Source organism: Epargyreus clarus, unplaced genomic scaffold, assembly GCF_041222505.1.
Source record: "Epargyreus clarus isolate Ecla_fem2 unplaced genomic scaffold, WU_Ecla_fem_2.2 ptg000036l, whole genome shotgun sequence".
Lineage (NCBI taxonomy): Eukaryota > Metazoa > Arthropoda > Insecta > Lepidoptera > Hesperiidae > Epargyreus > Epargyreus clarus.
In genome coordinates this window covers 5,512,360-5,536,464 of record NW_027332241.1, presented here as the reverse complement: position 1 = coordinate 5,536,464, position 24,105 = coordinate 5,512,360, and the positions used below count along the sequence as shown (strand labels likewise).

Here is a 24,105-nt window from a genome sequence, read left to right as displayed (position 1 = left end):
CGCCTCGGATAAGTATGTCTCCCTTACCACACCCTTCAAACCAGAACACAGCAGCGCTTAACTGCTGTTATTAGGCAATAGGTATGATGGTGGTGCCGCCGGAGTTGATCCAACTGACTGAGTGCTTAACATACTTCGAGGTACAGAAATTATAAGTCAAAAAACCTATAATTAAATTTTCAGGTGTAGATACAAGACCAAAGAAACGTACAGAAGAAACAACGTATATTTCTCAAGAGTACGAAACGGGATCCAATGAAGGAGGAGAGATGGAGAGTTATGACAGAGAAGATTATACTGATAGCAGACGAAAGAAAAGGTAACATTTTTCTAATCATATCTCGTACTGTAAGAGAAGTATAAAATGAGCTACAGACAGTTATGCACATGAACATTACCGATGGTCGCCTGTCGTCAGCGATCGTGGTCGGTCGGCGACACTTGTCGCTCGTGTGTTATGCCCCTTAAATGTTATTTTTATTAGTAGTAGCAATTAAGCATGATGACCACCTGATGGTAAGTGACTATTGCCGCGTATGGACATCTGTAATCCACCCCAGATAGGATTAGATTCCTACCAGAAGTTTGCCATAGAAACGCTACCCCTGAGGACTAAGCTGGAACGCATCGGAAACGTCTCCCTTACCACACCCTACGAACCATTACACAGCGGCGCTTAACACTGCTGTTGTTAGGCAGAAATAGGTGTGGCGGAAATGCCGCCAGAGTCGAACCACAAAGGGTTCTACCACCTTCAAGTTCGTTAAGTGAGGCATTCCTAATTAGTTCTTAAGGGTAGTGGCGCATCCGTAGAAGATCTCTATTTCTATTTGAGTATTATTACAAATCTTATATTGACCATAGGCGACAGACATCTGAATTCTGAACAACGACAATGACAACTCCAGCTCTACCATCAATAAATAATTAATAATATGAACCGCTATGTAAAATTGTATATAATATTTCCTTTTTAAATGATGCAAATTTGCACACGAATAGAGTTTCTTGCGCCGCTTCTTCTCCATAGCGAAACACATTCCGAAGCGGTAGTAGATTGTTGACTTTCAAAAGTTACCGGAGTCCAGATCATACTCCCATCTAAAGGGGTACCCGCCCCTACACGATCGACCAGCTGGGGGGCGCCCGCTCCCACGGGAACTCCCTGGCCTGGCGACCTCCGACCATCAGGAGGCCGACCGTCCGCTCGGTAACGACGCATAAGTACCGAATCACCCACTCAACAGTGGGATGATATATATTTTTTTAATTATATAATAATGTTTTAAATTATTATGAATAAATATCAAGAATCCGGGGGTATTCACCAACCGAGGATCGGCCCGGGCAAAGAGGGGATCCTCGAGACCCGAAAATCCATGCCCACCGCCCTTATGCTAACACTGCCTTAGCATATGAGAGTCCCGGAGGGTATGACTTCCACTTCAAGTCAAGTTTCAAAAAGTATTCTATATGAATCATTTTTTAATAAATGAGATAAGAATTTATCACACACTCATTTGTTATTATTTCAGCAGAAACCAGCAGATACTACAATTATATTATTTTCAGGGCAACTGACAAAGAGGACTACCATGCAGACAGCTCGGAGACAGGGCCCGACACCCTGGACTATGTCGTGACGCTGCGACCGACACAAATACGTACCTTTGTTATATGGTTCGAGGATAAGAAGTCTTATACTTTGTAATGTAACACACATTTAATTTTATTACGTAATTTTTATGTGTAATATTGATGTGTCATTTTTGTCATGTATTTTGTTTTATAATTATTATTTAAATAGAAAAAACAGGGCTAAACGGTCACCCCTAAGGAATTAGAGTATAGGGTGTGGAAGGTAAGGAGACCCACCTTATATGACGAATATGTTACAAATGTCTAGCTATGAACTTAACAGGACTAAACAGAGTTAAGAGCGCCGAATTGACATATTTTATGATTTGATGACTAAAGTAAAACATTGTGAGGTAACTTACATAATCGAGAGCTCTTCAAAAAATAAAGATCTTGAAGGTATGTTAAGTCTCGAATAACACACTTGGCCAGCGCGGTGGAGTTTGGCCTAATCTCTCTGTTCGTGCCCAGCAGTGAGACAGTGGTTAACGACATATCTGGCCATAAGTATTATATTTTACTGACCTGTCCTTTAACACTCGTTATTAATACTCAATCTTTCCAGATTTTGCCTATCGAATATCGAAATTTAAGAAATGGTCAGTTTCTAAAAGTAATAGGTAATGTTACAATTTCCAGAAGACAGATAAATTTACAAATTCCTCCAAGAAATAGGTGATTTTACAAGAAATAATCTAATGTCGATCTTTGTTATACAAAACAGTGGATAGATTAATTATTAATAACGGGTATATCACTGGATTTATTAAGGGTAGGGTAACACAAAATAAAAGACAATGTATAAGTATAAAAGTTTATAATGTTTTAGCGTCTATTCAAAATATACAGGCTAACATACCTCCTTATATTAGTAACACAAATAAATTACAGGGTTCCGTTCACCCTTTGGGCAAGGAACCCTAAAAAGAGCATTAATTTGTTCCCTATGGCAGTAAATTAAATAATTTAATAACCAAAATTATATATATCCCATTCTACTAACCTATACACGATTATTGCTCTCTCGCTCTCTCTTATCGAGACAGTAAGAGACAAAAACAGCCCATGAGTATAAAATGAGAAAATGTAATTCGCGTAACAAAATTATACAAAATAAATTGATATTTATTTAAATTATACAATTTTTTGTTTATTTGTTTATTTATTTATTTTATATTTCACCCCCTCCCATCACCCAGGGTTGTTTAGTAGAGAATGTCTGCAACCACCCTTTGCAACCCTTATGGTATTTTCAAAAAAATAAATAGAAAATAATAGTAATGACTAACTACCCTCTGCGCGCGTTTCTACCCGCATTTTTACTATATTACCCCAAGAAATACCTACCCTATATTACATTATTAACTCAAAAATATTTATATTACACTCGACAAAATATATCCCATGAAACTCCTTTCATTAGATCATTATATTCCGCGTAAAACTGCTAGTCCGCTCTGAACATAGAAATGAATCGCGTCGCCATAGCAAATTGTATGACTACACCTGCTCGCACAACTTCAAAGCGGACTAGCAGGTTGGCGCGGACTATACCTCAAAACATAGACGAAGTAAAGAAATAGACACGTAATTATGTTATTTACACAAACATATGTATAACAAAACAAGCATTGACAAATATTACTTGTCTCATTATTACTATCATCAACCCATTACTGTCCCACTGCTGGGCACGGGTCTCCTCTCAGAATGAGAAGGATTAGGCCATAGTCCACCGCGCTGGACAAGTGCGTATTGGTAGACTTCACATACCTTTGTTTTTTTTATATTTCTCAAGTATGCAAGTATTCTCAAGTTTCCTCACGATGTTTTCCTTCACCGTTTAAGCAAGTGATAATTAATTTCTAATACACAACTATTATCCTGGAATTTGAACCTAGGACCCCTCGATCAAGAGGTCAAGTTTCTTAACCACTAGGCTATTATTGCTTTTATTATCCGTTATTTATAACCAATCTCTCCAATTTTGTCAGTCTATTTCGTTACTTAGTCTAAGTTTTGGACTCATATCATATTTCGAAGCATTCGTTTTACAAATAATACATTCCAAATTCAAATATACATTTACTAAAATTAATCCCCCTCTATGTAACTAATATTCATACTATTTTATATCACAAAGCATACAGATTTACAATAATTCAACGAATAAAATTGGAATATTATTAAGAAATGTTAGGACGTTGAACTGATGGTAAGTCAACCTTATGGACATCTGTAATCAATCTCTGATAGGATAAGTCCTACCTGAGATCGGCCACAAATCCGGCGCTGAGTTTTTTTTTTATAATTTAAGAGTAGCAGACGAGCATGCAGTCCAACTGATGGTAAGTGGCTACTGCCGCCCATGGACATCTGTAATCAACCCCAGATAGGATTAGATATTCCTACCTGAGGTCGGCCACAAATGCGCCGCTACACCTGACGATATGTATGTCTCCCTTACCACACCCTTCAATCCAGAACACAGCAGCGCTTAACACTGCTGTTATAACAGAAATAGGCCGGAGTCGAGCCACAGAGGATTCTACCACTTTCAAAATTAGACTTACAAAGTACTTCACTAGGTAACTCCCATACAATATATTATAAACATTTAAATCAAATCTTTATAACTGATTAACCATTATATCAACGCTATGTGACTAAATACATTACAATTTTGTATGAAGCTCCTAACTTATGTATTATACATAGTATACATAATACGTAATTCATGTATGTATTTTATATATATGTTGTTGTTATTATATATAAATATATACATAGTGTGTGTGTGTTTGTACAGAAAGCATACCGCAATATAAGGCACATAAGGTTCAAAATTGTGTGGCATATTAGATTATACAGGGTGTGAAAAAACGCACAAAAAATAATAAAAATCCACTCGTTAGTTTATGTATGTCCCACAGCTGGACAAGTCATTAAAATTACGTATCTATAATAAACTAAATAAAACTTTATTTTTCAAAATAACAATTTTGTGTTTTGATTTCATGACATATTTTTCACGTCAATTGATAAAATAAATGAAAATAAAAAAAGTAGTATTATTAAAGTATTATAAATGCATAGAAATAATCAGTTCACTTTTTATTTTTCACAACCTGTATAAAAAATCAACACTAATTTTAAATATAATGTATACTTTTAACCCATTTTAAAACGCGTGCAACTAAATAATGTTTGTATACTTTATTTTAAATATTAATAATTTTTATACATGCTGTATATAACTAAATTAACTAAATGATATTGTAAAAAATATTTTCGAGATTTCACTATAATTTTGTATTGTATTTTAGAACATCCTCTAGATTTTAAGTATCACTAAGTGTAAAAAAATGTGCTTAGTATTTTACTTTCAATATTAATCATATTGTTTATTTATTCATATTGATGTTGATGATGATGATGATGTTTGTATAACGTATAACCAATATACATATTGATATTGTAAAGTGTTTTAATCAATATTTGATCAATTAATCAATATTGTTATTTCTTTATAATTATTTTAGTGAGTAGTAGTATTTTTTTCGTAATAATTTGTAAAAATATATTAAAAAGTAATTATTTTAAAAATAAACGCCCGTTTTTCCAAAATCCTTATAGAAAAAATGCACTGCCAATTTCAATGCAACTGCATTAAAATAGATAGTTTGAAATAACAATTATACTATATAAATATAACAGAGACGAGAGCTTTCAACTTTAAAAAATAAATAATAATCTTGTTTGTGAAAAAATAACAATGGATCTTTTAAAATTAAAAAAAAAATAAAAACATAAAAATGTGTTTTTCAAAAAACGAAATTTTGAGGGAATGAGACCACTGTATAAATAATAAGATATTACGTCATAAACATTATTAAAGGGCCGGATTTGTAGGGCCTCCTACTACTACTACTAGTGGTAGTACTACTAGTACTAAAACACGGGGCCCCTACGTTCCCAATAAAAGGAACAATTATTCTTTTCTGTCAAGTTTAAAAATGTGCTAGCAAATAAAATTATTTCAATATGAATTTACTACATTTTTTGCAAATATAGTAGGTATAATGCGAATAAATAAAATGCCGGTTTTTTTTTCAAATCAAATCAAATCAAATCAAATCAAATCAAATCAAATCAAAAAAAACAAGTTAAAAGTGATTTGGATATTTTTTGTTGTAGGGGCCCCTTTCTTGTAGAGACACCGAGACAGTATCCCCTCTCTAAAATCCGGCCCTGAATATATATGTTTATGTCATGTACTTATTTTAAACAATTAAATTAAAAAATAGAATATATTTAAATTATATTCCCCATTTTTTACTATTACAGTAACTTTACATATTTTTATTTATTTTACGAAACGGTATATACACATTTGGTACATTATTAGTGCATATATAATTGTAGTACTTTTTCCGATTGTAGCACTTATCATTCGGACGTTTCGAGTGTTCCCAAGTCCACTTTTAGCTTTTCTAACATACTTTTCGACGCTACTGTTCCATTTCCAAAGCTGAAAGATTTCTGATGAACTCTGCGCGTTGGGAAGGTGTTAGTTCCTGGAAAAAATATTATCTTTTAATAAAATAAATATTTTAACAATCTGTGTTAGCTAAATTAATAATAGTGGTTTAAAATTTGGCCTGTGTACCTTGGGGGCCCAGGTTCAAATCCCAAGTACCTCTGACATTTATCTGGCTGTGGAGTGGAATGTTTTTCGAGCATAATAAGAGGGTAATGTTTTACAAGCGAGTGTCATGGCGTCCGTTGGTGACGTCACGTTAGAATATCCCATACAAAATTTCAAGCAATTCAGTGACATACCCAAAAATGACTTCATTCGCGCCCCGTTAGCGTTTCAAACAAGATGTTCGACTGCAGTATTCTATACTTTTATTTAATTGAAAATATAAAAAAATCTTAGCTTTTTTTTTTAAACAGTCATTTTTGAGAATCCTTTCAATATATATTGTTTTCTTAAATCATTTATTCTTTGATTTTTTAATACTATCATCATGCCAATTATATTGTGGTAGTGACATAATCTGTATTTTTAAGCAATCTATGTTTTTTTTTTTTTTGTTTTTTAATATTTATGTTTTTGAACTCTGTCTTACAACTGTTAAATTTCCAAAAATATATTGTACCCAACAATTATGATTTTTTTTATTAAGATGACAAAGAAAAACATTTCTGTATATAATAACATATAAACACATAAAAAAAATAATAAAAAAATCTACCAAATTCTCCTTCAATTAATTGTGATTAATATCAAATCATATAAAAGAGAAAACGAAAAATATATAAAAGCAAAATTTCCAAATTCTTACGGAAAAATATATAAATCGATGAAATAACACAATTATTATAAACAAAAAAAGTTATTTTATAAAAACAAAATGATAAAAAAAGATGTGCAGAGAATTTGTAAATTCCGATACCGGGAATCGAACCCGAGCCTCCTGGGTGAGAGCCAGGTATCCTAGCCACTAGACCATATCGGATGTTAACATAAGTGACGAATTTTATGATTATTAGAAACTTCTGCCCAATAACAGCAATGTTGATCGCTACTGTGTTCTGATTTGAAGGTAGGAATGTAATCTTATCTGTAGTTGATCCTCTGTAGGGATGTGAAAACAATAAAATAAAATAGATTAATAAAAAATGCATTTTTTTGTTCAAACAAAATGATTATTAAAAATTTAATTATTGTAAAAATAATCGATTTTTAAGTGAGCACAAAAGACAAAACGGTCGTCAATATGTGGGAGAATACTTCATTTTATATATAAATATTTCGTTTTTAAAATCACATGATATTAATTTCGAACGCTCCGTATTAACAATTGGCTACCTGTATCATGCTATAATAAAATTATAGTTCAAAAAACTAAAAAACACGCTTGTGTGTATATGATGTGTTTCAGAACATTTGAGTTATAGGGAAATAACATTATTATTTTCTAAACTAAAAATCACGCTATAACAGTTACGCCTATTGAAACTAAAAAGCAATAATTATTTGCAATGTAAACTTGCGATGAACTTTGCTGAAGGTGCTTGAAAAATCTCGCCTCCAAAATCGTTAATCCTGAGAATGTTGATAAGGATAATGGTACAAAATTATTAAAATCGTGTATTGTCATCGGTTTTTGATAATTCTTCAAAATTTTGAATTAAACTGAACGTGCAAAGTGGATAGAAATCGGGTTCCAAGATTCCGTTACTGTTACGTACATATATACATACAAACGTACAACCCAAGCTAATAAAAGCGTGTTAAAAAGGGGCGCGCAACTGTCAACGGATCAGAAGTTGTCCGATAGGGGGCACGGCACGGTGGTGCTCTGAACTGTTTGGTATTTTGCTTGGGTGTTATTGTTACTGTGGTGGCATTAACACTTATTCATTTAATTATTTTAACTATATTTTTATAAATATTGGTTAAATTAGTTGAATTGAAGTACCATTGTAGATCGACCTACCGGCGCGCCCACAAATATTCTTGGTAAAATCGTCGGTGAAAAAAGGTTGTCACTAAAATTGCTATCAAATTTTAGGTCAATCAATTTTTAAAAAAATATATAGACTATTACAATTTAAAAATCGATTATAACACAAATATAATCGACCATTCTAAAAATCGATTAATACCATTTTAAAATCGATTATAACACATAAATAATCGACCATTATAAAAATCGATTGAAACCATTTTAAAATCGATTATAACACATAAATAATCGACCATTACAAAAATTGATTGAACCCATTTAAAAATCGATTATAACATATAAATAATCGATTATTATAAAATCGACCCCGCCACCCACTTGTCTCATTTCACACACTAGGGGTCGCAATCCGGTATTCGAGATTTCGAAAATACCGGGATACCGGGCCAAATTTACGTCTTATTAATACCGGTTTTAATTTCACAAAAACCGGGATATTCGGTATTTTCGGTTTTTAGTAAAATAAAACAAAATAAAGTTATAGTCATATAAATTGACTCCAATGGACTCTGGCACAATGCAAAAGTCCATATTAAACAAGCGTTACAATCGACACAACCTATGAAAATCAACAAACATCGGCATTGGATGTCAGGTGAGACTTGGCGTATTGTATATTGCTTCGTCGGAGAGCTAAAGAAAAGGTTCGATTTGAAATAAAATATCTCTTAAAAAATCCGATGTATAACCCATCAATTTAATTCCAGAACATGGGCTATTGAGGATTCTGATGGTGTGATTGTTACCGAAATTAAGGAAATCGTCAATGTATGGCAAAATACTTCATATCACTTTTCTCTAATAGTCGACCTTATACACAACATATGCCAAAAATGATATACAAAAAGAACCATATATGTATATTCAAAGATGAAGTACGCGCTGCTATTTAACTTATTAAAACGCAACAAAGCAATTAATATAGATGATATTCCTATTGAAGTGTTTCGATCAATGGATGAACTCGAGGTTGACATGTTGCATACCATATGTAATCGCGTCTAGGAAAATGGACAGTGACCACGACACTGGGCCCACACTATTTTCATTACACTTCATACAAAAGGGTCGACAAGGAAGTGCAGTAACTATAGTTTTATGCTATATTTCTTGAGTGTATCACAATAAAAGAAACATTTAGAGGAAGATGATATATTTTCAAAATATTTTATAACAATGACAATTATGACAATAGGCGTCAAGAAACAACCCGCCAACACGATCTTCGCTTTAACAAGATCTGCTGTCGATAGGCTTAATAAGATTTGGAGGAACCGCAACATATCAAAAAACACCAAGACAGACCAATATGGTTGTCGCAAGCGCCGATCAGCTGGTGATCTTCTTGTGTACCTTATTCACCTTTGGGAACAACCTGTGGAGAGCAACGGGAAGGCATTGGCCGTAAGCCTGGACATCGCTAAGGCCTTTGACCGGCTCTGGCATAGGGTCCTTCTCGCGAAGTTACCATCTTAAGGTCTTCCCTAGAGGTTGTGCACATAGACAGCCAGCTTTCTGTCTGAGCGGCATATTAAGGTCGTAGTTGAAGGGTACTGCTCAGACACGGAGCTCATCAACGCTGGCCTGCCCCAAGGGTCTGTATTATCTCCCACGCTTTTTATTCTGCATATCAATGATTTGCTGCTATTAACCGGTGGCATCCATTGCTATGCAGATCATAGCACGGGAGATGGTATGTACACAGGCCGTGCGGACACCTCTCGGACATTCGTGGAAGAAAGCAGAATCCGACTTGTGTCTGAAATCGAGAACTCTCTGGAGCAGGTCTTGGAATGGGGTCGTCTTACCCTTGTTGAGTTCAACCCCATGAAAACACAAGTCTGCGCGTTTACCGCTAAAAAGCCCCATTCGTCATAGCGCCTAAGTTCCAAAGTACCCCGCTCACCATTGGTAAAAGTGTAGGGATTCTGGGATTTGACATCACGTGTGACGTGCAGTATCGGAGTCATTTGGAAGTTAAAGCCAAGTTGCCTTCAAAGAAACTGGGCGTCCTGAACAGAGCCAAGGAGTACTTCACTGGGGGCCAACTCTTTCTGCTTTATGAAGCGCAAGTGAGGCCCCACATGGAGTACTGCTCGCATCTCTGGGCAGAGGTACCACAATACCAGCTTAACCCATTTGACTCCGTACAGAAACGCGCGGTGCGAATCGTCGATGACCCAGCGATCTCTGATCGGTTAGAACCCTTAAGCCTGCGGAGGGACATAGGTTCCCTCTGCGAGTTCTACCGACTTTACAATGGTGAGTGTTCTGAGGAACTGTTTGATCTGGTGCCTAAGCCGCCTTTCCTTCATCGCACCTCTCGCCGAAGGATGACCTGGACCTCAACTGGACCCGTGGCGGTCCTGCACGGTTCGGTTTGATCGTTCATTTTTGCCGTGTACGTGCAAAATGTGGAATGAACTTTCTCCTGAGGTATTCCCTTAGGACTATGACATGGGGCTCTTCAAGAGGGGTGTAAAAAGAGCTCTCCTTCAAAGCCGGCGATGCATTGGCGACTCCTCTGGTGTTGCAAATGTCCATAGGCGACGGTGACTGCTATCCATCAGGTAGCCCGTCTGCCTTATCGTTAGGTTACATATAAGACTTATGAAAAGTCTAGTTTTTCCTATCCTTCTCTACGCTGCAGAGTCGTAGACGATTCGGATGCAAGATCGCCGTAAAATTGATGCCCTAGAAATACTATTCTCTGGATCTACGATTATCTGGATTAGAATACTAAAATATTTCGGCCGCATATTTAGGGACGAGAACTCAGTAGTACGGTTGTAGTTCCGTGAAAGGTAGACGGAAAGAGGTCACGCGGCAGATCGCCTACTCGCTGAACAGACCTTATAAAATCTAGCACACAGTGTTCCCTCGTCGAGTGTTGCCGCAAGGCCAGCATAGAAGGCGGTGGCGAAGGATCGCAATAGCGTCTGTTCAAGGCAGCTGTGGATGACTGACCAGTTGTCATCATCATGCCACGACCACTCTGTCAAGAATGCACGACTACAGAGATATTTTTTTCCAGCTTTCCACATATATTTTTATATAATTCATTTATTGATGAATTCGGAACTCATAACGTCGTTAATAAATCATAAACTTCTGTAATTAACTTGGTATTAAGTAATAGGACATATTTTCCTTCGGAATTCCACTAAATTAACATTACATAGTAAAATGCTTAATAAAAATTAGTAACTTATCTTAATCTCGAAAATATCGAAAAAACCGGAATACCGGGATTTGTCTGGGGTCAGTACCGAAAATACCGGTTTTGCTTAGATGGTCCGGTATTGCGACCCCTATCACACACATCCTATTACCCCCACCACATGTTTATTCCCCCAATCACACACTTCTCTCCCTCACCCACCACACACTTATCCCCCCCACACTTTTAGGTGGTAGAACCGTTTGTGGTTCGACTCCGGCGGCACCACCGCCACACCTATTTCTACCTAATAACAGCAGTGTTAGGCGCTGCTGCGTTCCGTTTTGAAGGGTGTGGTAAGGAAGACATACTTTTCCGAGGCGTTCCAACTTAGTCCTAAGGGGTAGCGGCACATCTGTAGCCGAGCTCAGGTAGGAATATCTAATCCTATCTGGGATTGATTACAGATGTCCATGGGCGGCAGTAGTCACTTACCATCAGGTGGACTGCATGCTCGTCTGCCACTCCTATATTATAAATAAAAAAAAACATCCACACACTTCTCCCTCTCCCACCGACACATTCCCCCTATCTCCCCACACTCCCACTTATCTCCCCCACCCACCACACTTATCCCCCACATCCACACATTTCCCCCACTTCCACACAGCCCCCCCCCCTCAAAACTCACCATGACGAGGTTATTGACCGCCTGCAACACCGAATCGTTCTTGATGGCCCTCAGGTTCCTCTCCAGAACAGAATTGTCATCTTGGGTCTGACTCTCGAACCAGTGGCACACCGCCTCGTTGTCGTGCTCCCACTGGTGGGACTGTGGACAACGGTCACGAATTAGTAATCTTTATATATATATATATATATATATATATTTCTTGTGTGCGTGTGTATGTCACTGAACTCCTCCTAAACGACTGGACTGATTTTGATGAAATTTGTTGTGTGTTTAAGGGGACTTGAGAATGTTTTAGTTTCACTATTTAGTCCGTGGGAAAAGGTTTTTTTAATTAATTTTCAATTCGAATTCGTAATTAGAATTCGTATAGAATCGGAAACTATGCATTTGATCAAGTGATGATCTTTAGCAAAGGGTTTGGGAGTTGGTAAGACCAATTTTCGACAGATGGCACCACTGTCATTCCAATGCAGGTACCAATTTTCCGTTTTATGTATGTCATATTATTTCTTTAAAATGCGGGCGAAGCCGCGGGCACCACTAGTATACATATATGTACGGTACTAGCGATAAGAGTATATCAATCTATTTCCATCAGTTTGGAATAATAAACGCTTTCTACACTCACAGCCCCACTAGGATTCCCTGGATCGTGGGCGCTATGGACACACATAAACAAATACACAAACACCCAGGCCCAGAAACGGAAATCTAAATTCATTCGTTTAGAAATCTGTGTCGCCGAGGATCGAACCCGGGACCCGTGCTCCCGCTGTTGGCACTGTGGGGAACGGTGACGAATTAGAAATACGTACGATATGATAAAAATGTGTCAACCTATTTCTCTTCGATAGTAAATATTATTGTAACTCAATAATTATCACACAACAATCATGAACAATCTACCTTACCTCGTCTCTTTTACCCTCCTCATCCCCTCTTTTTTATGCCTCAAATAGTGCGGTAAGATTCTTAATCAGAACTACCACATCTATCCTTTTTTTTTTTGTTTACGAGGGGGAAACCTCCAAAAGTTGGTGTTGTACTCACTAAAACCCCCCCGGTGGCCGTCCTCAGCGCTGCGTAGAGGACTCCGACATCTCCAAAGGAACGCGACCGGAGTCCTCTTGGCGAGTTGCTCCGCCCCGGTGAGCGTGACGCTCGCCACACCGTCTGTGCACGACGGTATGCGACCAGACATACCGCCTTCCTTCCTGAGGGACCACATCTACCCTATCCCATTACCTGCACCTCTGTCTTCAACACGTCAACCCTCCCCCCCTCTCACCCTCTCTACTTACCCCAGCTACGTAATGACACAGTCCCCCCTGTCATCTGTATTTCCCCCAGTAGGTACCGTCTCCCCTCGATCCGTCGTAGCGCGGTGGACCATGGCCTAATCCTTCTCACTCTCCCCCATACCTATCTATACCTTAGCGAGTGCCCCCCCTCATATATCCCACCTACCTGAGCTACGCAGTGACACCATCTCTCCTCCTTTCACCCCGATAGGTACCAAATCCCCTCGTTCCCTCGTAGCTATGGGTTATGGCCCTAGGATGTCCCCCTCACCTGCGTCTCCCCCCGGTCCTCGGTGAACCAGCGCCGCAACGTAGCTGCAGCAGCACGGGGTCCCAAGGTCCCCGTGCTCCCCCCACCCCCCGCGCTACCCCCCGGAGCCGACGCCCGCTGCACCCTCCGCTCCTGCTCCTGCTGCAGCAGTAGCCGCTTCAGGCGCCAGTGGAGTAGGCGACGGGAGGAACGCCACGGGATTATGTCCTGGAGATAGATAAACAATCTTGTCATATTTGCTATATTGAAAGCACATCGTGTGGATAACGGAAACGGTAGTGAATTAAATCCAGTCACACAATGTCATTCTCCCAAAAATCTTCATATTAGCTATTTAAAAAAAAACATCATGATGAAATTTCTATCAACTCAAAACATGGAGAAAATATAATAAAGAAAAATAAATATCCCAGAAAATATATCAAATAATTTTTTATGATTTTTTTTTTCAAAACAAAAAATCTTATTCAGGTTTCTTAAAAACAATTTCTTACTCATTAATTTCTAAGAGCAAACTCAGTTACAATTTTATCAATCATCTCTACATATTGAGAACTATTTTATATTGATTTAATCAAAATTTTATAAAATATGAAACTTACGAATATACAGCCTTTTTCTAACATCCTCTCGGCCGTGTCGTGTAACTCCGCGAATTGCACGGCGATCTACAAACATACAACAGAACAACATAAATATGTGTTCCACATACAACATCCCATGTTCGTCACACATTGTGACGTCAACTTTATGTGACGTCACATGCCAGTTGTTACATCACACATTAAAAAAATCTATTTGTAAAATCAAATATATATATTTTTAAGTCGTGAATTGAAAAAAGGAAGAAAAAGTTAAAAAAAAGAAAATTTTATTATAATTATATGAAGGATTAAAATTTATAAACATCCAAAATAACCATCGCAAAATTCCGTAATATTTATATTATTAAATACAAAAAAACATTTGACAGAAATATACTCCAACATTATTTTAATATACATACCAGATAGGCTATAAAAATAATTTTAAAATCTGATGATCCCTCACCTCGTGGTAAATAGGTGACAGTTCCTTTTCTCTATTTTTGACAGTTTTCTCAGCAGCCAATAGTTCGGTTTCCAGTTCCCTTATCTTGCTTTCAGCTGAAAAATAAACACATCATAATAATATGTTAAAATGTAGCAAACCTTTTCTACAATAATATTATAAAGAGGAAAACTTTGTTTGTTTGGTTGTAATGAATAGGCTCAAAAACTACTGGACCGATTTTAAAAATTCTTTCACCATTCGAAAGCTACATTATCCACGAGTAACATAGGCTATATTTTATATGAAATACAAAAGTTACAACGTTTGCCGGGTCAGCTAGTTTATAATATAGGAGTGGCAGACGAGCATGCAGACCACCTGATGGTAAGTGGCTACTGCCGCCCATGGACATCTATAATCAACCCCAGATTCGATTACATTGCTATCTTTCATCGGTCACAGATATGCTGCTACCCGAGGACAAAGCTGCAACACCTCGTAAAAGTATATCTCCCTTACCACACTTCAAATCAGAACACTTCAACGCTACACTGCTGTTATAACATAAATAGGTGTGACGGTGGTGCCGGAGTCGAACCACAGAGGTTTCTACCATCTTTATTATTTTCTAGTGTTCTTACCTTGCCTTCCAGTCTCGGTTTTAATAATAGCATCATCTATAGAGCCTCTTCGGTCTAAATTCTTTGATATTTCCTTGATTTGGTCCTTCAATTCTGAAACAATATTATTCAATATTAAAAGATAATAATAATTGTCTGATTTTTTATAGATTTTGGTGGAAAAAATACTTTCAAATATTTTCATATGGAACTAAAAATTGTAAAATAAAATGTTCACATGGTAACATTGACAAAAAAATGTATGTTAGTAAAAAATTAAAAAAAAATGTATTTTATTTATTAGACAAAAATAAATATAAATAAAATTCGTAATATAAACTAAAAATAAATTGTAATATGATTTAAAAAAAGAGAAAGTGACTATTCCGATACCGGGAATCGAACCCGAGCCTCCTGGGTGAGAGCCAGGTATCCTAGCCACTAGACCATATCGGATGATGACATACAAGCCAAATTTTACATTTAGTAGTAAAATAAAATAAAAATGAATGCTTAAGATAATATAATTTTCATTTTTTTTTTATTGGATTTATTTTTTTTAATTTACAATTTGTCGTATCGCAAAATTACAATAAATAATTAGTAAAATGCAACCTTATTTATAACATGATTTATTTATTATTAAGGTAGTAAAAATAAATAAATTGTGTAAGACTTTAGAGTTACTATATAAATAAATTATAAATATAGTTCAAAAAACTAAAAACCACGCTTTTATGATAAAATCGACTAAAAAGTAGAAAAGTATTCTATTTCATTATTTCATACATGCAGGGTAAGATAAGGATGTATGTTGATCTCTTTCTACTGAAAAACGGAGCTACTCACTGACAAACATACAAGTGAAGCTAATATAAAGCGTGTTTTTTTTATAAAAAAAGAGTAGCAGACGAGCATGCAGTCCACCTGATGGTAAGTGGCTACTGCCGCCCATGGACTTCTGTAATCAACTCCAGAAAGGATTAGATATTCCTACCTGAGGTCGGCCACAGTTGCGCCGCTACCCCTGAGGACTAAGCTGGAACGCCTCGGAAAAGTCTGTCTCCCTTACCACACCCTTCAAACCAGAACACAGCAGCGCCTAACACTGCTGTTATTAGGTAGAAATAGGTGTGGCGGTGGTGCCACCGGAGTCGAACCACAAAGGGTTCTACCACCTTCAAAAGTGTACAAGACTATCCAATAGTTTTTTAGTATCTTTTCTACATTTAAGTCCACTCACCGTTTATTCTAGCACTCAGTCGCAGCAGCTCGGGGTCCATCCTGTGCATCGTCTTCAGTATGTCCCGCTGCTTGAACTTCACCTCCACTATGCCCTCGGCTTCTAAGACACCGCCCCTGGAAATAAATAGGTTTTTATTTAGTAATAGAATAACATACTAAACGAATACGACTATCCTATTTATTAATGGAATTTATTAAAATAAAATTACATTTAATTTAAATTACAATTACACGCTGGTTTTTCTACAATAAAACAATTGCTCGTAGTGAAGTGAAAATTATTGATCTTTTCTCTTCATATTTTATGCCCATTAATAATAAACGACCCAAACTAGCTTATGCTAACCAAAATTAAAATTTTTCATTGAAATTCAAACTTTAGTGGGCATATTTTGTTTAATTTCAAATGTTGGTAGTCAAAAATAGGTTCAGATTGATTTTTGCTCATGGGCAATAGAGGATAGCAAAATCTCCAACAGTCAAACGCCATAGCTATAGCACGCTATTTTAAAAATAACACACTATCCTGAACTAAACTAAAGTACACTTCCAGCACATAACGCTAACCGATACTATTATATAGCATGCTATTTTCAGCACGCTATTTCACCACGCTATTTTCATCACACTATTTTCATCACGCTATATTCAACACACTATTATCATAACGCTATTTTACCACGCTATTTTCACGCTATTTCAGCACGCTATATTCAACACGCTATTTCTAGCACGCTATTTCAACGCTATTTCCCCCACCACCCAGCACCCACCTGGCCTCAGGGTCCGCGTACATCTCCATCCTGAGACTATTGACACTGGGATCCACCACGGCCCAAGCACCACCTCGGAGCTCCGCCCCCGGTGGCACGTACACCAACACTGGAGCTGTGGCACCGCGGAGCGCCCGGACTATCTCCGCTCCGAACTTCAGAATTTGCTCGTACATATCTGTAATGTGAAGATATCATCTGTCGTAACCATATCATCAGGCCATCAGGCTCGCGGACGAGTAGTAGCGTATAGTCCACACCAAACTTCAAGTCCACTCTGAAGTTGTGCGCAGGTGTAGGCAGTGAGTTAATGCGGTCGAACACAACCACAAGCATATACTCCGTAGCAACAGTAAGGGCACACTAACTGCGCTATGTGTCGCAGTCCCGCTGATATTTACAATTTGCTGTTGCGACGCGGCTCGTTTCTATATTCGGAGCGGACTAGCAGTTTGGCGCGAACTCTAATATATTGATAGATACACAGAACTAGAAAGTCATCAGACTCGTACTGCGAAAAAAAAATTTCGTCAGGACCAACTGTGGCTTTGGATAGATTAAATATTGATAACGGACGTGAGCTAAAATTTTGCATACACATTTGTTGTAGATTTTAACATTTAGCATTATTAGTAAAGTCATTCTAAATCAAAAAATCCTATATGACAGACACCCCAAGAGGGTGAAACAATTATTTTTATATACAGCCCCACGATATGCGTATTAAATTTCTGAGAAGAATAAAAAGAATACGTTGCTAAATGCTTTTTAAAAAAAATGTTAATAATAAAAATTCATTATTTTGGAAAATTTTACTACATACGGGATAACAGATCAGTGTTTTAAGCGGTAAGTAAACATGGGATCATTCATAACACCTGACAGTAAATGGCCACTGCCCTTAGGACATCTGTAATGAACCTCAAATAGTATTAGAGTACTACCCGAGATCTTCCACAGACACATCGCTACCCCTGAGGACTAAGCTGGAATTCCTCGGGAACGTATGTCTCGTACGTATGGAACGTACCTTTCTGTCCACCGCTGAAGCCACGCCAGTTAGCGAAGATCATGATGGGTAGCCCCTCGCGGGAGAAATCATTAATCGCTTGCGCCGTCTTGTACGCTGAGTCTGGGAACCACACCTGAAGACAATAACACACAAATTTATTATATTACTGAATATTTAATACAAGATTTTTATCCCCTATTTAACTTCTTCAAGGGAAGAATTTTCAAAAATCATTTGAATACCTCATCGGGCAATTTTTGAGGTAGTAAACAATGTTATCGATAATAGCTTTTTACTGTTTTTCTTTATTTTTAAAGATAATCGATATGCAGTAAATTCTGTGAAATGAAAAAAAAACGCGCGCGGTACCGCTAGCGTTTCTTTTATTTTTGTAACATTAGCAAGCGAGCATGCAGTCCACCTGATGGTAACACTGCCGTATGGGCATCTGTAACCACCTCCATATAGAGCAGGTTCTACCTGAAGCCTATCTAGGATGAGAAATCTAAGATGATTGCTTCATGTGTAATTCTCAAAAATTAAGATTTAGATTAAAAATTAAGATAACTTTCGAGCTTACACTCGGCCTACGATAAAATTAACGAAACTTAGTTAGGAGAGGGAGTGAATGATATGGAACACATTCGTTCTTATGAAATGCAAACAAATGCTGTATAATAATTTTCTCGGGTCTTTGAGCTTCATTTCTATCATATCAGTGCTCAACGGTATGGAGGATATAAATAATATTTAAACCTAATGTAACGGGCCTATAAATTGTCTCCCAAAATATTAATAAATCAGTATCGATTGAGTATTCTAGGTGGTTTGATTTCGATCCTCCCTTTACAACCTTACATGGCGACACTGCCATAAAAGGGAGCACCTCGCCTCGCATGTTCGAAAATGATATTTTGATGCTAGTGAACTTTGAACTGTGCAAAATAGACTTTCTTACTTAATAGGATTGTAATAATACTCTCTTTTATATAAACTACCAATTTTACTTCCATTGGACTATTTCTAAACATATCTGTATCTAGCAGTGAAACATAGATGTAATTTTATAAATATTTCCATTACACACACACACACACTCACACACACGCACACAAACACACGTGTACACAAATTTATCTGCACATATTAGTTCCACCTACCTGTCCGGCTTGTTGCAAGGTCTTGGCTTCGGAGTCAAGATTGGCAGGATCAGCTGGTAACGTCAGCTCCACCGTCCTCGTCTCCACAGCTATCACACCCACGGGAATACCGCCCAAACGAGCTCGTCCTGGAAACAATATTACATTTTAGCAATATAAAAAAATATCTATATATTAAGTAAACGAGCTCGTCCTGGAAACCATATTATACTTGAGTAAATTAATAAAAATAACTCTGTATATGAAGGTGGTAGAACCCTATGTGATGGCACCACCGTCACATCTATTTCTGTTATAAAAGCAGTGTAGGGCTGCTGTGTTCTGGTTTGAAGGGTATGATAAGAGAGGCATACCTAAACCAAAATTATACTTGAGTATAGTTATCGCCTAACCGCTAGTCCACTCTGAAGTTGTTGCGAGCAGGTGTACTCATACAATTTGCTGTGGCGACGCGGTTCATTTCTATATTCAGAGCGGACTAGCATATTTACGGGGACTATAAATTAATAAATACAACTCTATATGTGTGTATGTGTATAGGTGGTAGAACCCTCTGTGGTGCGACTACGGCAGTATCACCGTCACACCTATTTCTGTTATAACATCAGTGTTAAGCGCTGCTGTGTTCTGGTTTGAAGGGTGTGGTAAGAGAGGCATACTTATACACAAGGCGTTCCAATTTAGTACTCAGGTAGCAAAGCATTTGTGGCGGACCTCAGGCAGGACTTTTATCATATCTGGGGTTGATTACAGATGTCCATGAGCATTACCATCAGGTGTACTGCATGCTCGTCTGCTACTTCTGTGTAATAAAAATGCACTAGCTTGAAGTAACACTTTTCTTAAAAAAAAAAGTTATCGAGGTCTACCAATTCGAACTAAGGAAACGAACATACTACGTGACTCGTTTTTATAATTTTTTTCGAACCTTTCCCAGGGTAATCATAATAATTTGACAATAAATTTAGATAAGACAAAAATAATAAATTTCAAGCAAAAACATAAACATGACAAAATAAACGTCAATTATTTAGGGACTAATATAGAAGAGACTGACGTTACAAAATTTTTAGGTTTACAAATAGACAGAAAACTTAGATGGAAAACACAGGTCGACCAAGTCTGCAAAAAGCTCAGTAAGTTCTCATATGCGTTACGAAATCTGAGAAAAGTAGTAAATATCGATGTCGCTTTAACTGCTTATCATGCTTACATTGCCTCGACATTGAGATATGGAGTAATTTTTTGGGGGAATTCGACAGATAAAAACAAAGCATTTATAGCTCAAAAAAGATGTATAAGAATAATATATTGCCTAAAGAAAAGAACATCGTGTAAAAAATATTTTAAGATGGCTAAAATTTTGACCCTACCATGTATTTATATTTTAGAAACAGTTAATTTTGTTAAAAATAACATTGATGAATTTAAATTTAAATCGCGAGCAAGGCATAACGATAAAATAATTATTCCTAGTGGTAAAACTGCCTTATTCAAACAAAGTGTATTTTGTATGGCTCCACTTCTGTACAATAAACTACCAAAGAGCATACGGGCCATATCAAAATTTGAGCTATTTAAAACCCAAGTGCAAGATTTTTTAATTAACAAGTGTTATTACTCAATTAAAGAATTTCTGGACGATGAGGTCTGATTGCAGTGCCCCACTGAGATTGGTCTGGTTTATTTTGACACTTATTGACTTGTTTTGTAATTTATTATGTCTTTATTAATTCTGTATAATTTTAATTAGCCTGTCTTTTAAATCTATTCTCTTCTTCATATATTAATTTTAGAATAAGACAAATTATATTGTACGCCGTATGGCAGGACATAGCGAATAAAGTAACATTTTGTCACCTGTATATTACGTGTCCACAATAAATATGCTTTGACTTTGACTTTGACTTTAATTTCTAAATTTATCCCTAAGCTCTACTTTCGAACACTTTTCGGTTATTGTATCAGTTCTTCTAATTTTCTAGTATTTTTAATTTCTTAAACTTTCGACCGAAATTGCCAATTTATTTGTAAATTTTAAGCATTAAGCCCAACATCTCACCAGTGATAACAGTCTGCGCCCAGGGCTGCATGATCTCATCGAACGACCCATGGTCGAAGAACCCAGCCTTGGTCCCATCTCCCGTCAGCATCAGCCGAGGGTCGTGGGCTGCCCGGGGCGGCACCCACTCCACCGGCCTGTCGACTGGGTCACCACTCCTCATCATCGGCACCATGCTCAGTTTGTCCTGGGAAAAACGTATGTGTAAGTAATGGAACACTATTTTTATTCCCAAAATTTTTAATATTTGCATTAGTGAAAAATTGCCAAATTGATAAAACTCTATGTAATTATTGAAAATAAGATAATTATGTTGAGAAGAATTGTTTGCATTTTTTTTTTAAATAGAAAACGGTCAGTGTCAGTAAAAAAGGAAGATTTTGATTATTATATAAACAGAAAAAATACAATATTTCTTATATTTTACATTTTTTCAATAATGCTATAAATACGTTAAAAAATATTCAGAGCAGTATTTCAATATTCAATAAATTATTTGTAATATTTTTATTTCCGTCAATTTCAGAAGTACGTTAATGAATATTCATTCGCTTATCTGTCATTTGGTAGAACTTTTAACTACTTTTTTGTACTTTTTTTGGTAAAGTTTATCGATAAATTTATCTTTTTTTATACCTAGATAATTTTGTAGTACTTTTATTTCGTACGTTTTTATCTCGATATATTTTTGTAAACTGATTTACCTTAGAAACTGGTCGCTATTGTAACACTTAAAATTTTGTAGTACTTTTTGTTAGGACATTTTTTTTACCCAAATTTCAATTTTATAGCAATGTTCAATAGCAGTTTTTCCAAAATATAGTACTTTTCCGAGGCGTTCCAGCTTAGTCCTCAGGGGTAGCGGCGCATCTGTGGGCGACCTCAGGTAGACATCTAATCCTATCTGGGGTTGATCACAGTTGTCCATGTGCGGCATTACCCCCTTATAGTCCGCGCCAAATACTAGTCCGCTTTATCTAATTTAATACAACTTCTTATTTCTGAATATATCACGAGTCGCATCGCTATAGCAAATTGTAGATATGAGTGGGACTGCGACAGTGCGGCCCCTTTCCCCCGGCACCCCCCGCTGCTAGTTAGTGTGTCCGCACGTTGCTACGGTGTATATACTTGTGGGTGTTCGACCGCATAGGCTCTCCGACTACACCTGCGCGCAACACTTCGGACTCGAAGTTTAAGCGGATTATAGGAGCATCTAATCCTACCTGTGATTGATTATAGATGTCCATGTGCGGCGTGCGCCACTTACCGTCAGGTGGACTGCTGATTCGTCTGCTGTTCCTATATCATAATCGACTGCTTCTCCTATATTATAATCGCCTGTTCCCCCTATATTATAAACATCTGCTACTTTCATATTATAATCGTCTGCTCCTTCTACATCATAATCGTCTGCTCCTTCTATATAATAATCGTCTGCTCCTTCTACACCATACCTTGGGCACGTAGGTCGGTGCATCACCTGCATGCTGCCCAGGTGGCAGGAGCCTACCATCAGGTGGACTGCATGGTCGTCTGCTCCTACATAATAATCGTCTGTTCCTCCAGCTGCAGCCCCAGCTGCCGGGCACTCACCTTGGGCACGTATGCCAGCCAGCGCGCGGCGGTGCGCACGGCGTCCAGGTCGGTGGGCGCCACCGCGTGGCTCACGCCGTTCCGGTGCATCACCTGCACGCCGCCCAGCTGGTTGTTGCTCGCGTACACCGCCCGCCCTAGGACCTTGTTCAGGGCGGCGTGGCCCGTGAGGATTATGTACGAGGATTCCACTTGGATCACGCGGTGGCCGAGTCTGGAACACACAGACAGACAAATTATTTTCCATAATCACCTGGATATAATTAGAATGGGGATGTTATGGATGTGAAATTTTAAATCTGGTTGTGGTTACGAATTTATTAAGAATATCTGAGAACACGGCCGTGGCCCCTCCAAGTCGAAAATAAATTGGCATGGCCGTACCATTCTTTTCTCGAAGTAATTCAAACCATATTCGGCTCCCCTTGACTTCGTTATAGGTAAAACTAGAAGCCTGATTTTTTAGGAACTAAGCAAGCATCGCATTAAGACGGTATATTTCAAATTTCATTCAATTTGAACCAGTAGTTTAAGAATTACAACTCGTCAAAATTCTTAAATTTGTCACTCACTGGCCATCAAAAGTATTAGGCACTTCTAGCAGTACGATTGCGAAGTCAATCTATATATTTAAAACTTTAAACATTTGAAATATACATATGGTCTCATAAGATGTTATTAAGTTAGGTAATTACGAAATAATTTAAGACAGAAGATCCCTTAAGTAGGGACTGAATAAATTAATCGACTTGGTATTACGTGGATCTCACAACTTTTTACGGTAGAAGAATTAAGTTTTGAGACTTGGCTTTTTTTACAAGTTTTGTTTTTGATGGCACTATATCAAATTTTGGATACAGTTACAATATAAAATAATTTCGGATTATGCGATACTTCCGGATAATTTCGGTTACGATTAAATAAACATTTTTGTGGATTCGTAAATATGAAAAGAAATACAAATAGCTTTATAATGATTTGATTTTAGTCGCAAAGTCATCC

At 37.2% G+C, this 24,105-nt stretch overlaps 2 protein-coding genes, 1 long non-coding RNA gene and 2 other non-coding genes across 6 annotated transcripts in view; 2 read left to right on the top strand and 3 right to left on the bottom strand.

The window, feature by feature from the left end:
• The window catches only part of LOC140756930 (lysosomal alpha-mannosidase), a 29,907-nt gene extending 27,683 nt beyond the window's left edge, over positions 1-2,224 (top strand). The window contains exons 28-29 of the mRNA XM_073092470.1: positions 184-319; positions 1,573-2,224. Coding sequence (XP_072948571.1) covers positions 184-319; positions 1,573-1,711 — 275 coding nt within the window. The 3' untranslated portion in view covers positions 1,712-2,224. The remainder of the gene's footprint in view (positions 1-183; positions 320-1,572) is intronic.
• LOC140756853 (uncharacterized) overlaps positions 1-24,105 on the top strand; it is a 194,748-nt gene that overhangs the window by 31,750 nt on the left and 138,893 nt on the right. The window lies entirely within an intron of this gene.
• ACC (acetyl-CoA carboxylase) overlaps positions 5,802-24,105 on the bottom strand; it is a 109,051-nt gene continuing 90,747 nt past the window's right edge. For both annotated transcript variants that reach the window (XM_073092384.1, XM_073092385.1), the window contains 12 exons: positions 23,104-23,317; positions 21,508-21,694; positions 19,446-19,573; positions 18,304-18,418; positions 17,274-17,451; positions 16,499-16,614; positions 15,277-15,369; positions 14,654-14,748; positions 14,206-14,271; positions 13,604-13,810; positions 12,029-12,169; positions 5,802-6,215 (listed from right to left, as the gene is read on the bottom strand). In XM_073092384.1, coding sequence (XP_072948485.1) covers positions 6,150-6,215; positions 12,029-12,169; positions 13,604-13,810; positions 14,206-14,271; positions 14,654-14,748; positions 15,277-15,369; positions 16,499-16,614; positions 17,274-17,451; positions 18,304-18,418; positions 19,446-19,573; positions 21,508-21,694; positions 23,104-23,317 — 1,606 coding nt within the window. In that variant the 3' untranslated portion in view covers positions 5,802-6,149. The remainder of the gene's footprint in view (positions 6,216-12,028; positions 12,170-13,603; positions 13,811-14,205; positions 14,272-14,653; positions 14,749-15,276; positions 15,370-16,498; positions 16,615-17,273; positions 17,452-18,303; positions 18,419-19,445; positions 19,574-21,507; positions 21,695-23,103; positions 23,318-24,105) is intronic.
• TRNAE-CUC (transfer RNA glutamic acid (anticodon CUC)) lies at positions 7,092-7,163 on the bottom strand. Its single transcript has one exon. It is a non-coding gene; the product is annotated as a tRNA-Glu (tRNA).
• TRNAE-CUC (transfer RNA glutamic acid (anticodon CUC)) lies at positions 15,640-15,711 on the bottom strand. Its single transcript has one exon. It is a non-coding gene; the product is annotated as a tRNA-Glu (tRNA).